The following is a 19,127-nucleotide window of genomic DNA, read 5'->3' on the forward strand; positions in this document are numbered from 1 at the left end:
ATTTTACGGTGTACATGTTTTCATATGTTTCTTTAAGTTAAATTGTTCCTACATTTTTGTTTTCTAGTTGTTGGTATAGAATTTTGGCATTTATTTGTCTTTATTAACTACATGATTCACGATACGATTCAATTCATGATTTGAATCTCGATTTAATAACCTTGACTTAAAGGGTATATAGTCTTAGTTGGAATCATGATGCCAATTCTGCAAATACTCAATGAAATATTTTGAATAAAATATTTTCAGGTTTATTTTAAGAATTAAGATATATTATTATTTTTTATTAATGATGTGATCTTTTTCTTGGACGCCTTTGTTTTTTCAAGTTATGATGTATTTTTAAAGTCCCTATATCATGATAACTGTCGTAAAAAATATATATTCCTGAATCATGGTCCATTATCCAGTGTTAAGAGATCTTTTCTATTTTGTTTTATTTGGTTTAAAAAATCTGGTTAAAAACTCTGGTTTAGAAAGCTAGTTTAAAAATTCTGGTTTAAAAAAATTGGCTAAGAACCTGGTTAAAAAAAATCTGGCTTAAAAACATTGGTAAAAAAATCTAATTTAAAAAAAATTAGTTAAAAAAATTGGTCTAAAAGTTGGTTCAAAATTAATTTTTATCTAATCCTTTTGAAAACGAATTAATCCATAAAATCGGATTGAAACCGACTCAAAACCAATCCATTAATGAAATTCGATTCAAAATCGAATCAATAAACTGGATTGAAATTTTATGAACTAATCCATTTAAAAATGGATCGGATTGATTTGAACAGATTTTTTAAAATGTGGATCCATTCACATCCCTAGTTGGATCTGCCCTCACGTCCGGTTCAAAGACTTGGATGAGTGGGCACGAGCGTTCGAAAGTTTTAGGATTATTCCAGTACATAATGCAAACAAATTGAAATTGAAATTCCCTAAAAACCCCAATTTCGTCTAGAAAGTCCTCACTCCAAGAGGAGGAAGAATGAGAATGTACCCGTCTCCAAAACACTCATTCTTGAACGTTTTAACTACCATGATTGAATCATATATGGATTGATTAATATTTTTAAATCAACTAGGGGTAACTGCCAAGAATTCCCAAACTGTGACCGCATAAACGGGGGCAACTGCTTTTATCATCCTTGGAATGCTTCAATGCAAATATGTAGTTTGTAATTATTCAATCAGATAATAATGAATCAAAACCCTTGAAGCCCTGCTGATTTCAATTTCATCATATCAGCAGAAGGAGGCTAAATGCTAGACCATTTTTTTCACGGATTTAACTTAACAGGAAAATATGCCTTCAAGAAAATTTTAACACGAATGCATCTTATTACAATTTCTTGCATATTACCCTTCCAAAAACATGGCAGGTTCTAAGGATTGAAATAAAACTACATAATCTTAGGTGGGTGGTAATAAGCCACGTTGAACAAAAAATCTAGTTGACGAGTCAACAGCAGTAAATAAATGAATACACATGTAGATACTAAGCATTAGTATGACAAATTGTGAGACATAAAAGATGTCCACCAGGATGAGGATTGATGTCAATTTTTAAGTGCGTTCATTTTCTCCCTCAGGTAGTAGAGTTTGGCCCTTCTCACTTTCTTCTTGTCAAGCACCTTTATCTCCTTTATGTTAGGTGAATACCTATCACACAAAGCCCAAAGCTCAGGAATTATTCATTGTGTAATATGACTACAAACACAATCAACTGAAAATTAAAAAATCCCTACGGAAAATTACACCATTCCACCCTCCCCCCTCTTCCAAACCAAAACAATAAGGATAAACAGAAGATCATTAATAGTAGCGCTATCCCAACACTCATCTCCAGCAAACAAAGAAACACCTTGCATATTAAACAATTCAGTCTGAATGCACAATGAAGCAACGTAACTATTACAACTTATAATTCTACACTAAAAAAGGTCACTTTTACCCCTATATATGATGGTTTGGGGTGGGGTACAAGATTGAATTGGATTCGATGAGCAAACAAGAACATCACCCATAAAATATATATTCCCAAAAGAAGTCTCATTCTAAACTCTAAATAAATGTGCATGCGAACAAATTTTGAAATAATCATGTGCACACTAGCTTTATTTTAGAAGTTACTCTTCCTAGCTTATAAAAAAAAAGCACTAAAATTGCTTCTTTCTATATTTTTTCTCCCAGAAAACTTATTTATCATAAATTATTTAGACATCTTTTAAGGGTTTAATCACCTTCTGGTCCCTATAGTTTCATAAACTTCATCGTTTAGCCATTATAATTAAAAAATTCCATTTCAGTTCCTATAGTATACACAACATTTTTGTTTCTTTTTAGTCTCTATAGTTTCATAAATGTTTAATCCCTATAACAATAGACAATGGGGACTAAAAAGTAACAAAAATGGTATGTATAGAGACTAAAATAAAATATTTTAATTAGAAAGACTAAAAGATAAAATTTATGAAATTACATGAACCAAAAAGTAATTAAACATTTTTTAATTAAGGTGTTTTGTAGAATACTAAAAAAATATAACTAGAATTTCAAATAATTATCATCATCTATGTAATTATTTCTATCATGTTTTATCTTCATGGCCAGTTATGTAATTTAACTACACCCTACTTAAATGCAAATAAATGAAAAAAAGATGTTTTATCAGTTCAAAAGTATGTCTAAAAACATATCTACTTAAAATATGGGAATGAAATACTTACAGAGGGAATAGAGATTCAACCCCAACCCCAGCCACCAGCCTCCTAATTCTGAATGTACTATTGAGTCCAGCATTACGCCTTGCAATAACAATGCCTTTTATAATAGAAACACGCCTTTTATTCTCAGGTACTTCCTGTTATATCAGATGTTAGTATAGAAAATATCATATTATTATCACAAACAAAGAACAAATATAAATCAAAAATCAAAAACTTTCATACCACTTTGAGTTGCACAATATAACCGGGCTTTATATCAGGTATCTCTCTCTGCCCTCTCACTTCCTCCACTGCTTCCTTGTCTAAAATCTAAAGGATATAAATACCAACCATTTTTACAAATTACAAAAATGAATGTTTTTATTTAAAAACGATACAGAGCAGTCACATGCCTGCATAATGTGCCGTGCAGTTTTATCTAATCTCTTAAATTTGATGCGAGGAGGCACTTCAGGCTCCACAGGGGCACTATCTTGAGAAGAAGAATCAACAGAAGTTGTCTCTGTCGACATAAATCTCCTAGCAAAAGGTGGTACAAGCTCAGAAGCCCACTGAGACGAGCCCAGCCCAGAACTTCCCAGCAATGACGCTAAACCATTACGAAACTCGAATCTCGAAAGTGCCTCAGTATGAGGAAATTTTGTAATCTGCAAAAAGCAAGGATCCATAAGGGCTTATACATCATATCCCACACTGTCAATTTGTGATAAAGTCTATATTCCAAGGTCTCACTTTCAAAAACTAAACTGAAACATAGAAGCATGGAACAAAATAACACCTGAAGAGCTCTAAAAACTCATGTCATCTTCAATTCATTTATCCATTCCATTCAATCATGCATAATTAACGAAACACAAAACTATTAAACAGAACAGATCACAACTGTGTTAAATATATTATTAACTGCACATCATCAAGCCTCCAATCATACTTCAGAATTATATGAAATCAATTGACACACTATAACATTAAATCATATGTTATTCTAACAAAATAAGGTCCAGATACATTGTCATCCTCTTCACCTCAACAAGCTAATCTAAATCTGCAATTCCATTAAAATTTGAAAGCAAAAAAAAAAAAAACAACAACAACAACAACTATTTTCTTCCTTGCTTTATTTAGCAGCGGCATAACATCAAATTCAAGCGCGAGAAAAAAGTGTAAGGAAATGAATGAAACAAAGCAACGCTTACGGCGATCGGAGAAGCGCGAGACGAAAGGTTTGGGACAGAGAATGACCATGAAGAGGTCGGAGGTTGAATTCCCGGCGGAGATCGACGGAGGAATGGTCGGAGCAGAGATGATGAGACTCTGCGAGAAGCCATGACCGGAGAGAGAGAGAGAGAGAGAGAGAAGGGGAAAAGCCCTGAGTTAGGGTTTATGGGTTGCGCACGTGCTCTGGTGCTACCTTGGGCTTCGGTAACGGGCCCGGAAAAGAATTCAGGCCCAACAAGTAGCCTAATGGACTTTAATAAGTGGGCTTTTTTGGGCATAGTTTTATTGAGTCTTAACCAATGTTTTTAAAATTGGTAAAGATAGTGACAAGAAAGTTGTCAACAAAAATGACACGACAAAACAAAACAAGAGTTTTGTAGTTTTAAAATGTAGGTTTAAATACTTTTCATCTCTTTAGTATTATGAAGTTTATCTTTTAGTTTTCACATATATTATTTTTATTTTTTTAGTCTTTATTGATTATATTATTATAATAATTAAAAGATAAATTTTATGAAATTATAGAAAGTGAAAAAAAAAAACTAAAATATAATATGCTTAGAGACTAAATTAAATATTTTTAACCATAACTTCATGAAACTATTAGACTAGGAGGATATTTGAACATAAAATGAAATTAGTAATTTATCTTTTACATAATAAATGGCTTAGTACACTAGTGCTGATCAGTTAGCAATTTGCTGAACCTTCATCTTAAAAATGATTACATTGATTAACGTAATTTTAAAATCCTATTCATTACCTTTAATTGTGATTTATTTATGCTCTTTGCTCACACATCACGTACGTATTACACACTTGAAAAAAATATATAGACGTGACAGTTTTTGCAATAAGAATGAAGATAAAAAGCTAACCTAATATTATTTTTATCTTTCACTACAATAAATGTTACATATAGTAACATACAAAAAGTATCACTATAAGTATAATATATGTAGGTATATATCTATTTGGCATAGTTACGCACAATTTTATTAATGTTGATTTTGAATGAAATTTAACAACATATTTTTTGTGTCATTATAATTTATATTCACATTTTTAACAATATACCAACATATATTATATTTATTGTATAGGTAAAATTAGTTTTTAATAACATATATTATGTCATTATAGGATGTGTGTCACTATATGACAATTTTCTTGTAGTGCTTGATACATTTAGACATCCTTAAACAAGTTTTGACTCTAAATTTTGTAATGGAATTAATTAAAGGAGGTCTCAATAATTCAATATTCAACAAGTCATGACATATATGAATTGAAGAAACATCTCAATTAACAATTAATTAAAGACTCGACCTATTACTAATATACAACATTGTTATATATCTACGTATTATTCGATTAACATGCACTTATGCAGTGATAGGAAAGTTTGTGACAAGCAAGTTTAGATATCTTCATGAAAACAAAACAAAAGAAAAGGTTAAAAATGGCAATTTAAGTAATACAACATATCCTAACTAGTTAAAATCGTAATATAGCATATTTTAAGTACCACCGAATCAAATTCATGGGATTAATTAATAGTGGCTTCAATAATTCAATGTTCAATATTAAGTCATGCATGACATATATGAATCGAAGAAATATCCCAATTAACTATTAAGGACTAAACCTATTACTAATAGAGCAATGTTATCTACATATTTTTTCATTAACAAGTAATAATAAAAAAACAATTGTGACAAGAAAGCTTACATATAATAATGAAAACAAAACAAAAGGAAAAGGTTAAAATGCATAGTAATGACCCAACAAGTTGAAGTTTTAAGGTTAAAATATTTTTTTAATCACAATAATTTCACTTATTTTATTTTTTAATTTTTATAATTTAAAATAATTTTTTAAAAATTTATATTTATCTTTTTTAATATTTTTTAGTTCTTATAGTTTAAAATAAATTTTTTTAATTTCTATACTTACATTTTTTAATCATTTTAATCTAATTATTAATTTTTTTTGTAACATTATTCAGGATTTAGATATTATACATATAAAGCTAAATTAATACCTATATCACATTAATACAAAAAGGACAATCTTACAAAAAAAAATTAACAATAAAGACTAAAAAAATAAAATATTGTAAATATAGGAATAAAAAAATTTATTTTAAACTATAAAGATTAAAAATGATTAAAAAAATAAATATAAAAATTATATATATATATATATATTAAATTACAAAAATTAAAAAATAAAATAAATGAAATTATAGAAATCACAATAATATTTTAACCATATCATAATAAAAGCATATTTTAAATACCATCAAACCAAATTCAGCATCATGATTACTCTAAATATATATACATCATAATAGCTTTCTTGTATAAAAATATTTTTAGATGTTTCTCTCGATGAAAGTGTTTTTATTTTAGCATTTTTATTCAATAATATGTTTTTTTTTATAGCAAAGTTTCAACTTTTTATCTATTTTAATTTGTATTTTTTATATTTATTTCTAAATTAAATTTATTATTTTTAAAAATTAATTATCAATAACTAAAAATAATATTCTCATAAATTTAAAATATAATTTATTTGTTAAAAAATTTTCTATATAAATTTTAAATATAATAAAAATTATATATTAAATATAATATTTATATGTATACATAATTTATTATAAATTTTAATCATATAAAATAAAAAAAATATATATATTTAACTTGTGTAGCATACGATAAAATATTAATTATTCTACATAAAAAGATAATGATTTTTTTTAATGTATTTTATTTACATTATACGATTCTCGTATATTTAAATCGTCCCCGCTCCCGATACCTGATGGAGGTAAAATCTAGGTACTCATTCTCATTTGTGGCAGAATTCAGGTTTCTCTACCCCAATTTTTACCCACTAAGACGAATTAGATTATCATGCCTAGTTAAGTAAAACATTTGAAGGATAAGTAAACTTCTTTAATTTATAAATTTATTTAATTAAAATAAATTTGTTTAATTGACGAGTTTATTTTCATAAATTAATTGAAGTAATTTATAATTTAAAGTTATTAGTTTCTTTTTCTCTTTCCATTTTTATCATTATTAATTTACTTGAAATTCTTTATTATTTTTTAATTTAAAAACTTTTTTTATATATTTTAATGTCTTTTGCACCTTAAAATACTGCGTTGAAAAGCCTACAAGTGGATAGGGTGGACCCCTAATTTTGTTTTTGTTCCCTTATTTTTGGGACGACATAACCATATATCCTGATATCCAAAATACGAAAAGACATATGAAAAATTGGAGTGTAATTGTTGATTCATAAAATCCTATGCTGAAAAGTCTTAAAAGAATGTGAGGTCCATTCGACCTTATTCTCTTTTGATTACATCACCGATAGACGAATTTGTAAAACTAAATACTTTATTTTAGTTATATGATTGACTAAGGGCAACGTAAAATCTAAAAACAAAAAAGAAAGGGAAAAAAAAAGCCTTCAAAGGAAAACTAAAAGGACACTTCCATCTTAATTTTTTGGTGACAGAATCGCAGAACTGACAGAAGATTCAAAATACAAAAAGCAAGATGCTTTGACTTAGAGCATAAACTTGCTTATAAGCAAGGATTTTTACCCATCAAAATAAAAAAAAAAATACACGAAATAAATTTTAAAAAAAACTATTTACCAAAATAGGTAATTTTGGACACGTAGGCGCCAACGTAGCACTAAAAATGCCTGGGGTGGGTGTTTTTTAGAAAACTCCTCCCCCAGGCGCCATCTATGCTGATGTGGCATGGTTAAGGGGGCGGCACCATCTACACATGGCATCATTTAGGTGAAGACGCCCCAACCCCAGGCGTCTTATATGCTGAGCTGGCATGCACAAAAGGCGCCTCCCCTCCAGGCGTTTTGCCATGTGGCATGTGTGGGGGAAAAACGCCCTCCCCCTGGGCGCCTTGTACACACATCAGTACAGATTTACAAAAACGCCTCAGAGCCAGGCGCTATCAAATTAGTTAAATGTATTGGATTGTACAAAATTCATTTGTTCGGTTTGTGGTCCAACATTTTTTATTTGGTGGTCCAGGTGCTGCAAGTAAGTAAGGGTGTTTAAATTTTAAATTTTATAATATGTTGTATGTATGTATCATTGTTAGGTTTGTAAAGTAGAGTGGTATAAAAATTAAAAATTAGAATTTTTTTTTTGTTTGAAGTTCAAAACGAGATTTATAAACCTGGAACGGGCCGTTATGAAAAAGCACGTATTCAAAATGGGCCGTTTCTGTTTTCAAAGAAAGGTTGTTAAGTTATGGTTTGGAACGGCCCGTTCTCTTTTTAGAACAGGGCGTTCTGGATCAAAAATTTACATGTGATTAGTTCCCTGAGAACGGGCCGTTCTGAAATCAGAACGGGTTGTTCTGAAATCAGAACGGCTCGTTCTGAAATTAGAACGGGTCGTTCTGGGTTCATAGACCAAACACATTTGTTGCAATGAGAACGGCCCGTTATGAAATTAGAACGGGCCGTTCCAGTGGCCCAATTAATATTTTTTTAAATGAAAAAGCTATTTAATTTGATTTTTATAATTGAATATATGTATTTATTGCAATGTTAAAAATTGTGATATTATACTGAATATTTGAAATTTTAAAATTTGAGACACAATACTAATGAAATGTTTATTTTGATTTGTATTTGATTAGGAATGTCTCATAGAGGTATTGATTACGTACCTGATAGTGATGATGAAGTAGACATTGTTCCATCAAATGAAGTATGGACAGATGAACAATTTTTGGCATCAATGAGAAGTGCAATGGCAGCTAGACAGGCTGAAGAGGCTCGAGAACAGGAGCCATTGTCTCCGTTGTCACCCCCTACACCAAAACTTGGGGATGATGACGAAGAGACATCTAGTACACGTTACATTGGCCGTGTTATTCCTGGACCAGCTGGTTTGGTCCAAGCTACAATGAAGAATAGGGAAGCTGAAAATCCGTTGCCAACACAAGAGTTTTTGGCTGATCTTAACGGACCTGCGATGTTGGTGTTCAACTCTAACTCGTGGCGCTATGCTATGCATTATATGAAATCTAGAGGTTTGTTTAGCATATTAAGTTTCATGTGTGTAAATTTAATGATGCAAATAATGTTAACTGTAATTGGTATTTTTTAACAATAGGTCTACCTGAAGTGACAACATTGATTAATATCGACCACAATTTACAAAGAGTCCCAACAGTTGTTGCTTTTGTGGAGTCTATGACCCCAACTGGACAGGGAAATTATACTATTAATTTAAAGGTATGGTTAGTGAATTTGTTATACATTAAAAGAAATTGTTTTGTAATTAATTATAAATATTTATTTCAGGACCCAACTGCAGCGATTGGTGCAAACTTACATTACAAAGTTAAGTAACACCGACAATATGGGGAAGACATTGTTGTGGGGTGTGTGTTAATTCTGAAAGAGGTAAAAATTTGTTGTATAAAATTAAATTATATGTTATTTATGTGTTGAATTGAATTTGTTTGTTTTTTCTTCAGGTGGTCGTGTTTGCCCCCAGGCGTTTCCGTGATCCTTACTTCCTTAATATAATTAAAAATAATGTAAAACGGGTGAGTAGTGTTAGTTAAATATAATTTATTTTGTAAGTAATATTGTTTAACAAATGTATGTTTCATTTTTTTCAGGTTATTCCGAAGGATATCTGATTTGATGAGAAAAAATATTTGTAATTTAGTTTTAGGTTTATTGTTAATTCGGATGGTTGTATTGTAAATTCTATTGTGGATTGTAATATTTAAATTTGGATAATATTGTTATTAAATATTCGTAAAATTATGCACTTTAGTTATATGTATTTAAATGTGTGTGTGTGTTTTATGTTCAGACACTTTCTCTTCAACTTAAGATAGAAATATTGTAGTAGTGAGTTCGAAGAATGGGTTCAGCAACAGTGTTTGCTCTTGTGTTTCAAAATGTCCAGATATTTGAAACTCAGTACGGTCTTGATTATGCCATACAAATTTCATCTAGTGGGAGAGTTATCAAACTTAACGAAGACATGACACTTGTTGATTTGTTGAATGAGGTACATAGGAGGTTGATCAAAGGGGATAGAAAACGCATAAGTCAAGTTCATTATCGTTGTCTAGTTAGATATGAAGGTGGAGGAAAGCAATATACTCCATATCCTTTAACCTGTGATGAAGATGTGGCATTCATGTTTCACAAATTTGCAGAAGACCCGAATGAATTACTACTGAATTTGTTTGTTACTTTAGAAGATCTTGAGCCTCAACAATTGCAGATGTGGAACATGGTCAATTCATTTGAAAGACAACTAAACTTCATGTAGGTTACCGTATATGTGTGGAGTCAATGTTTTCTTGTTTGTATCGTTGTTTATTTTGTAAACAGTCAGTGTTTACTTTGTTAACTTCATGTTATTGTTGTCGTTGTTGTTAAACAATTTTAAGTGTTTGTTGAAGTTTAAAAGTATTGTCTTAATTTGAATGTAGTACTAAAGTGTTGAAGTATGAATAATATTTACGTGTGTGATTAAGAAATGTCATAATAATATCCTTACAATGAAAAATAACAATTGAAAATGTAAAGTATAAAGTAGGTTAAACGAACGGCCCTGATCGCATCGATAGAATCGACGGTGTAGATCATCTCAAATTTAAATCGATCTGTTCATGTGTCAGATTTGTTGTCTCCTAGTAGCAGGGGAAACGAACGGCCCTGATCGCACCGACAGAATCAACGGTGTAGATCATGTATTTTTTAAATTTTTCACTGTTCATGGGTCAGATGTGTTGTCTCCTAATAGCAGGGGAAACGAATGGCCCTGATCGCACCGACAGAATCAACGGTGTAGATCATGTCGAATTTAAATCCGTCACTGTTCATGGGTCAGATGTGTTGTCTCCTAGTAGTAGGGGAAACGAACGGCCCTGATCGCACCGACAGAATCAACGGTGTGACACCCTCTACCCCAACATTAATACACAATAAATACAAATATATTTTTTTTTCTTTTTGAGTAAATAAAATCTTTCATATTTTGATAAAATATTTGCTTCAAATATCATAAGGTAGAAGAATCACCTTCATAATTCATAAATCATAACTCCAATGTAAAAATTACAAAATAAAAGAAGTTAATATTTTCAATACAATTTAGTGAAGACAAGAAATCACATATATATATATATATATATAAATAATAATAAAGGAAATATAAATTAACTCCAGTAAAGGTGGCAGTGCCTCCTGGTTAGGAATTAATTTATATTTTCCAAATCATGTAATAAAAATAATAAAAATATAACAAAAATGTATATTTTGGTTTTTTATCAAGAACGTTCAAATTACAATTCTTAACATACAATTTTCTTGAATTATAAACTTTATCTACGTTATCTCTTCGTTAGAAATAACAAAAGAAGAGAAATTAAATTTATTAAAACAATAACATATTAAACTAAGCTACTATGCCCCGATGTCACATCCTATCAGAGCATGCCCAACTGAAGCCTTAAGCCTCATCACTAACATCCTCATGATGCAGATCACCTGCAACATAATTTAAACACATACAGAAGCAACAAGGGAGTGAGAAACATCTCACTCAGTTTCAGGTGCAAAAATAAAGGTTAAATAGCCCACACACACACCACAAATATAAGTCACATGTAAATAACATACATAAATAATAAATATCACATATATATTCATTTATCATGCTATGATGTCATGGACTCGACTCATAAATGTATGCATGTGGCGCCATAAAGAAGTTTCACATATCATCACTGGTGACCCTAAGATACACCTTGTTAGCATGTTACATCGTGGGTGACCCTAAGGTACACCTTGTTAGTCGTGGGTGACCATAAGGTACACCTTATTAGCATGTTACATCGTGGGTGACCATAAAGTACACCTTGTTAGTCGTGGGTATGCGGCCTCAACGGTACACCTGGAGTAATATATGCATATGATGCATGTCATACATTGATAATCTCATTGACTCAACATTAATTTATTACAAAATTTTATTTAGTACATCATGTCCTCATTTGTCATAGTCTCATAATCATATCATGTCATAAATACTCCTCTTAAGGTCCGCATAGGTATTCACAGAGATCCAGAGAACATTCTTTTTCATATTAAAATCCATTTATTATTAACATTAATTTCATATTCATTTATTACTTTCAACAAAGAACAAGGTAAAATAAATAGAAAAGTGGACAGAACTACAGCACTTTCAACAAAGAACAAAGTAGAATAAATAAAAAAATCGGACAGAACAACGACACCTTTAACAAATAACAAAGTATAATAAATAGAAAATCGGACAGAATAACGGCACCTTCAACAAAAATAAAGTAGAGTAAATAGAAAATTAAATAGAACAACGACAAAGGATTGGGGGTCAATCCGACAAACAACTATCCAACAATTATCCCCACACCCTTGAGCGAGGTTCTCACTCCCCCCCCTTACCTGGATAAGCGGAGTTGAAACTTGGGCAGGACCTCCTCCTCTGGATTCCCTCTTTTTCTTTCCATCTCTTTCTTTCTTTCTCTATCTCTCTCTCTCTCTCTCTCTCTCCTCTTTCTCTCTCTAAAATTTCACTTTCTTACTCTGTATAAAAATTTTCACCCCCCTGCCCCTATTTATAGGCAATCTGACACACCCGGAACGGCCCGTACTGATTTCGGAACGGCCCGTTCCGGATCCTTCAAATCTGGGCAAAATTTGCAACTGGAACGGCCCGTTCCAAAATCGAAACGGCCCGTTCCCAAAAAACCAGAACGGCCCGTTCTGAAACCAGAACGGCCCGTTCTGAAACCAGAACGGCCCGTTCTCAATCTCAACAGAACGGCCCGTTCTCTTTCCGGAACGGCCCGTTCTCCATACCGGAACGGCCCGTTCCAAGGCCGTTCTGGGACTACAAAAACTTCACATTTTCAACATTTGGAACGGCCCGTTCCACTTTTGGAACGGCCCGTTCCGGAACCCAAAATACCCCTATAACTTTATTAAAATTACGAAAATGCCATTCAAATAATAATAAAATAAAATAAAAAATTGAGTGTTACAATTCTCCCCTCCTTTTAGAAATTTCGTCCCCGAAATTTACCTGAAAACAGAAATGGATAAGCTTCTCGCATCTTGCTTTCTAATTCCCATGTAGCACTTTCTTCAATATTTCCTCCCCAAACGACCTTAACGAAAGAAATTTCCTTTCCTCTTAGTTGTTTTACTCTCGTGTCCTCAATCCTTAAAGGAACCGTTTCATAAGTAAGATTATCCTTCAACTGAATGTTGTCAGACTCAATGATATGGGAAGGATCATGGACATACTTTCTGAGTTGAGAAACATGAAAGACACTATGGAGATTTGAAAGAGATGGAGGCAAAGCAATTTGATAGGCTACTTCACCGATCCTTTTAAGAATTTGATAAGGACCGATGAAACGTGGAGTAAGCTTACGGGATTTCAGTGCTCTGCCTACTCCTGTCCAAGGAGTGACTTTAAGGAATACATGATCACCTTCTTTAAACTCAAGGTCTTTTCTCCTCTTGTCATTGTAACTTTTTTGCCTACTCTGGGTTACTTTCATCCTCTCTTGGATCATCTTAACCTGTTCAGTAGTTTGTTGAACTATCTCAGGTCCTAACATGGCATTCTCTCCAGGTTCTACCCAACATAAAGGTGTTCTACATCTTCTACCATACAGAGCCTCATAGGGTGTCATGTCAATACTAGAATGGTAGCTGTTATTGTAGGTAAACTCTATCAAAGGTAGGAAACTATCCCAACTACCCCCATGTTCCAAGATGCAAGCCCTCAACAAGTCTTCCAAAGATTGTATCGTTCTCTCAGTTTGGCCATCTGTTTGGGGATGGTAGGCTGAACTCAATCTAAGCTTAGTGCCTAAAGCCTTATGCAAACTCTCCCAAAATCTAGAAGTAAACCTAGGATCTCTATCAGACACTATACTAGTAGGAACTCCATGCAATCTCACAATCTCACTGATGTACAACTTGGTTAACCTCTCCAAAGGATACCTAATATTAATGGGAATAAAATGGGCAGACTTAGTCAATCTATCCACAATGACCCATATAGCATCCAAGTTCTTCACAGTCTTAGGTAATCCAACTACAAAATCCATAGAGATGCTATCCCATTTCCACACAGGCACATCTAAAGGTTGCATCAGACCTGAAGGTTTTTGGTGTTCTACCTTAGCTTTCTGACAAACTAGGCAAGCATACACAAATTCTTCCACTTCCCTCTTCATCTTAGGCCACCAAAACATCTTCTTAAGGTCTTGGTACATCTTAGTGGCTCCTGGATGGATACTAAGGACACTCTTATGACCTTCTTCTAGGATTGCTCTCTTAAGTTCTGACACATTAGGAATACACAACCTATCCTTAAATCTCAAAACTCCATCCACTCCAATTCTAAACTTACTTTCCACACCTTGACTCAATTTCTCTACCTGACTCAATAAGAAATGATCTACCTTCTGACCTTCTCTAATCTCATCTATCAAATTATTAGTCACTTTCAAAGCTCCCAATTTAATACTCTTAGAAGTCAACTCACATCCTAAGCTCAAATCCCTAAACTCCTCAATCATTTGCAATTCCCTAATCATCAAAGAAGACACTTTCAAAGATTTTCTACTCAAAGCATCAGCTACAACATTAGCCTTGCCAAGGTGATAGTTCAATTGAAAGTCATAATCCTTAAGAAACTCTAACCATCTTCTCTGCCTCATATTCAATTCCTTTTGGTCAAACAAGTACTTAAGGCTTTTATGGTCACTAAAAACCTCAAATCTAGACCCAAACAAGTAATGTCTCCACAACTTAAGCACAAATACTACTGCGGCTAGCTCAAGGTCATGGGTAGGATAGTTTTGCTCATGAATTTTAAGTTGTCTAGAAGCATAGGCTACTACCTTACCCTCTTGCATAAGCACTCCTCCTAAACCCAATTTAGAAGCATCACAAAATACCTCAAAAGTCTTACTAGGATCAGGTAATACTAACACAGGGGCACTAGTTAATCTCCTCTTAAGCTCTTGAAAACTTTCCTCACACTTAGAATCCCACACAAAAGGTTGGTCCTTCTTCGTCAGCTTAGTCAAAGGAAGAGCTAGCCTAGAGAAATTCTCTATGAACCTTCTGTAATAATCGGCTAGTCCTAGGAAACTCCTAATCTCAAATACTGATTTAGGTGTTCTCCACTCTAACACAGCTTCTACCTTAGCAGGATCTACAGCTATCCCACCCTTGGATATCACATGTCCTAGAAAGTTCACACTATCCAACCAAAATTCACATTTTGACAATTTAGCATACAACTGCTTCTCCTTAAGGGTTTGAAGAACGATCCTAAGGTGCTCAACATGCTCCTCCCTAGTCTTGGAATACACTAGGATATCATCTATGAAAACCACTACAAATCTATCCAAGTAAGGATGGAAGATCCTATTCATGTAGTCCATAAAAATACCAGGTGCATTAGTCACACCAAAAGGCATAACTAAATACTCATAGTGCCCATAGCGGGTCCTAAATGCAGTCTTAGGAACATCCTCAGCTCTCACTCTAATCTGATGGTATCCTGACCTTAAATCTATCTTACTAAACACACAAGCTCCAACTAGTTGATCCATAAGGTCATCTATCCTAGGCAAGGGATACTTATTCTTAATGGTCACTTTATTCAGTTGCCTATAATCTACACACAATCTCATGCTCCCATCTTTCTTCTTAACCAACAAAAGAGGTGCTCCCCAAGGTGAAACACTAGGCCTAATGAATTGTTTTCCTTGCAATTCCTCTATTTGTTTCTTAAGCTCAACTAACTCTGTTGGGGACATCCTATAGGGTACTATAGATATAGGTGAGGTACCTGGTACTAAGTCTATGCTAAACTCAATCTCTCTCTCAGGTGGTAAACTAGACACATCCTTAGGAAATACTTCTGGAAATTCTCTCACTAAGGGAATCTCATCTAGCTTACTATCAGTCTCAAGTGTTAAAGAAGCTAAGATCATGTACACTCTTTCATTTTCTTTTAAACAAGTTTTAATGTCAGCAGCACTAAGAAATTCCGTACTCTTACATTCACCAAAGGAAATAGATTTCTCAAAGCAGTTTAAAAGGACATGGTGAGAAGATAACCAATCCATACCAAGAATTACATCTAATTGACTAAGAGGCAAACAAATTAAGTCAACCAGAAATTGCTTATCAGAAATTGTCAAAGGACATTTCAAACACACTAGGGATGTAGTTATAGGACCATTAGTAGGGGTTTTAACAACTAAATCAAAATCTAACAAAGACACAGACAAATTCAATTTTTGGACACAAGAGACAGAAATAAAGGAATGGGTTGCACCAGAATCAAATAGTACAACAAAAGGAATCTCAGCTATGAAACAAGTACCTTGTATCAAATTTTCTGATCGAGAAGCTTCAGCACCACTAAGAGCAAATACTCTCCCTACAGTCTTTGGACGCTCAATTTGCGAACCCAATCCAATAACACGTGTTCTACGTGGTTCAGTACATTGGGTGCTGATGTGACCCTTGCCACTGCAATTGAAGCAGGTAATCTCTTTGTCAAGACACTCAGACTGATTATGACCAACACGTCCACACTTCCCACATCTTCCTGAAGGAGTGGACACAGACCCTCCAACACTTCCAGTAGTACTAACAGTGAATCCTCTAGTAAGCAACTTGCTTTTATTAGCAGCAGCTTTACTCCCTTGAAATCTATTAGAAGCGGAGTAAGGCTTACTCCTACCCGAAGTACTAGAACTTACAGCACGGATAGGACCTCCAACTCCTTTGTAGAAAGCAGCACGATCACGGTTGTCCCGATCATAAATACTGCACTTATTGACCAGAGTGGGAAAATGATATATCTCCTGATAGTTAATTGCAGTTTTCACTTCAGGACGCAGACCATTTACAAATTTTATGCATTTAGCTCTTTCACCACCCTCACCATGGTAGTGTGCACAATAACGAACCAAAGCGTCAAATTTGGCAGCATACTCTGCTACTGTGTTGTTCCCTTGATTCAGCTCAAGGAATTCCATTTCTTTCTGACTTCTCACATCATCCGGGAAATACTTCTCAAGAAAGACCTTCTTGAAGTTGTCCCAATTCAAGTGCACCCCTCCATCAATCATCCTCCGAAGTGCTCCTTCCCACCAAAAGTGAGCATCAGCAGTCAACATGAAGGTGGCCAACTTCACCTTCTGAGTGATAGGACAATCCATGACGTTGAAAATCTTCTCAATCTCTGTTAGCCAATTCATAGCAGCATCTGGGTCATATCCTCCTTTAAAGGTAGGTGGGTGATTTCGTTGAAATTGCTCCAACCAGTTAGGAGCGACCTCAGCCCTATTGTTATTATTCATAGCTTGTGCTAATGCTTGAAGGGCATCAGCAATCGCACGATCATTTCTACCAGCCATAATCTAAGAAAATAATACAATTAATAAACATAATCAATCATCATACTAGCATACCAACAAATTTCACAATCAATTCAATTCATCATTCATCAAACAAATAAGCATAGTAACTCAAAACTCATGGTCGATTGGATCGACCTGCTCTGATACCACTAAATGTGACACCCTCTACCCCAACATTAATACACAATAAATACAAATATATTTTTTTTTTCTTTTTGAGTAAATAAAATCTTTCATATTTTGATAAAATATTTGCTTCAAATATCATAAGGTAGAAGAATCACCTTCATAATTCATAAATCATAACTCCAATGTAAAAATTACAAAATAAAAGAAGTTAATATTTTCAATACAATTTAGTGAAGACAAGAAATCACACACATATATATATATATATATATATATATATATATAAATAATAAAGGAAATATAAATTAACTCTAGTAAAGGTGGCAGTGCCTCCTGGTTAGGAATTAATTTATATTTTCCAAATCATGTAATAAAAATAATAAAAATATAACAAAGATGTACATTTTGGTTTTTTATCAAGAACGTTCAAATTACAATTCTTAACATACATTTTTCTTGAATTATAAACTTTATCTACGTTATCTCTTCGTTAGAAATAACAAAAGAAGAGAAATTAAATTTATTAAAACAATAACATATTAAACTAAGCTACTATGCCCCGATGTCACATCCTATCAGAGCATGCCCAACTGAAGCCTTAAGCCTCATCACCAACATCCTCATGATGCAGATCACCTGCAACATAATTTAAACACATACAGAAGCAACAAGGGAGTGAGAAACATCTCACTCAGTTTCAGGTGCAAAAATAAAGGTTAAATAGCCCACACACACACCACAAATATAAGTCACATGTAAATAACATACATAAATAATAAATATCACATATATATTCATTTATCATGCTATGATGTCATGGACTCGACTCATAAATGTATGCATGTGGCGCCATAAAGAAGTTTCACATATCATCACTGGTGACCCTAAGGTACACCTTGTTAGCATGTTACATCGTGGGTGACCCTAAGGTACACCTTGTTAGTCGTGGGTGACCATAAGGTACACCTTATTAGCATGTTACATCGTGGGTGACCATAAAGTACACCTTGTTAGTCGTGGGTATGCGGCCTCAGCGGCACACCTGGAGTAATATATGCATATGATGCATGTCATACATTGATAATCTCATTGACTCAACATTAATTTATTACAAAATTTTATTTAGTACATCATGTCCTCATTTGTCATAGTCTCATAATCATATCATGTCATAAATACTCCTCTTAAGGTCCGCATAGGTATTCACAGAGATCCAGAGAACATTCTTTTTCATATTAAAACCCATTTATTATTAACATTAATTTCATATTCATTTATTACTTTCAACAAAGAACAAGGTAAAATAAATAGAAAAGTGGACAGAACTGCGGCACCTTCAACAAAGAACAAAGTAGAATAAATAAAAAAATCGGACAGAACAACGGCACCTTTAACAAATAACAAAGTAGAATAAATAGAAAATCGGACAGAATAACGGCACCTTCAACAAAAATAAAGTAGAGTAAATAGAAAATTATACAGAACAACGACAAAGGATTGGGGGCCAATCCGACAAACAACTATCCAACAA

General features: G+C 33.2%; 1 protein-coding gene across 1 annotated transcript; it reads right to left on the minus strand.

Moving 5' to 3' along the window:
* Positions 1-1,278: 1,278 nt before the first annotated feature.
* On the minus strand, positions 1,279-4,076 carry LOC109788847 (large ribosomal subunit protein bL19c). The gene is made up of 5 exons (XM_020347684.3): positions 3,911-4,076; positions 3,107-3,361; positions 2,937-3,023; positions 2,715-2,848; positions 1,279-1,647 (listed from the first exon to the last, which is right to left on the minus strand). Exons 1-5 carry the CDS (start codon positions 4,040-4,042, stop codon positions 1,545-1,547), a joined length of 711 nt encoding a protein of 236 aa, XP_020203273.1. The 5' UTR covers positions 4,043-4,076; the 3' UTR covers positions 1,279-1,544.
* Positions 4,077-19,127: the final 15,051 nt, after the last annotated feature.

The sequence above is a fragment of the Cajanus cajan genome, chromosome 2 (assembly GCF_000230855.2).
Source record: "Cajanus cajan strain Asha chromosome 2, NIPB_CcT2T_4, whole genome shotgun sequence".
Lineage (NCBI taxonomy): Eukaryota > Viridiplantae > Streptophyta > Magnoliopsida > Fabales > Fabaceae > Cajanus > Cajanus cajan.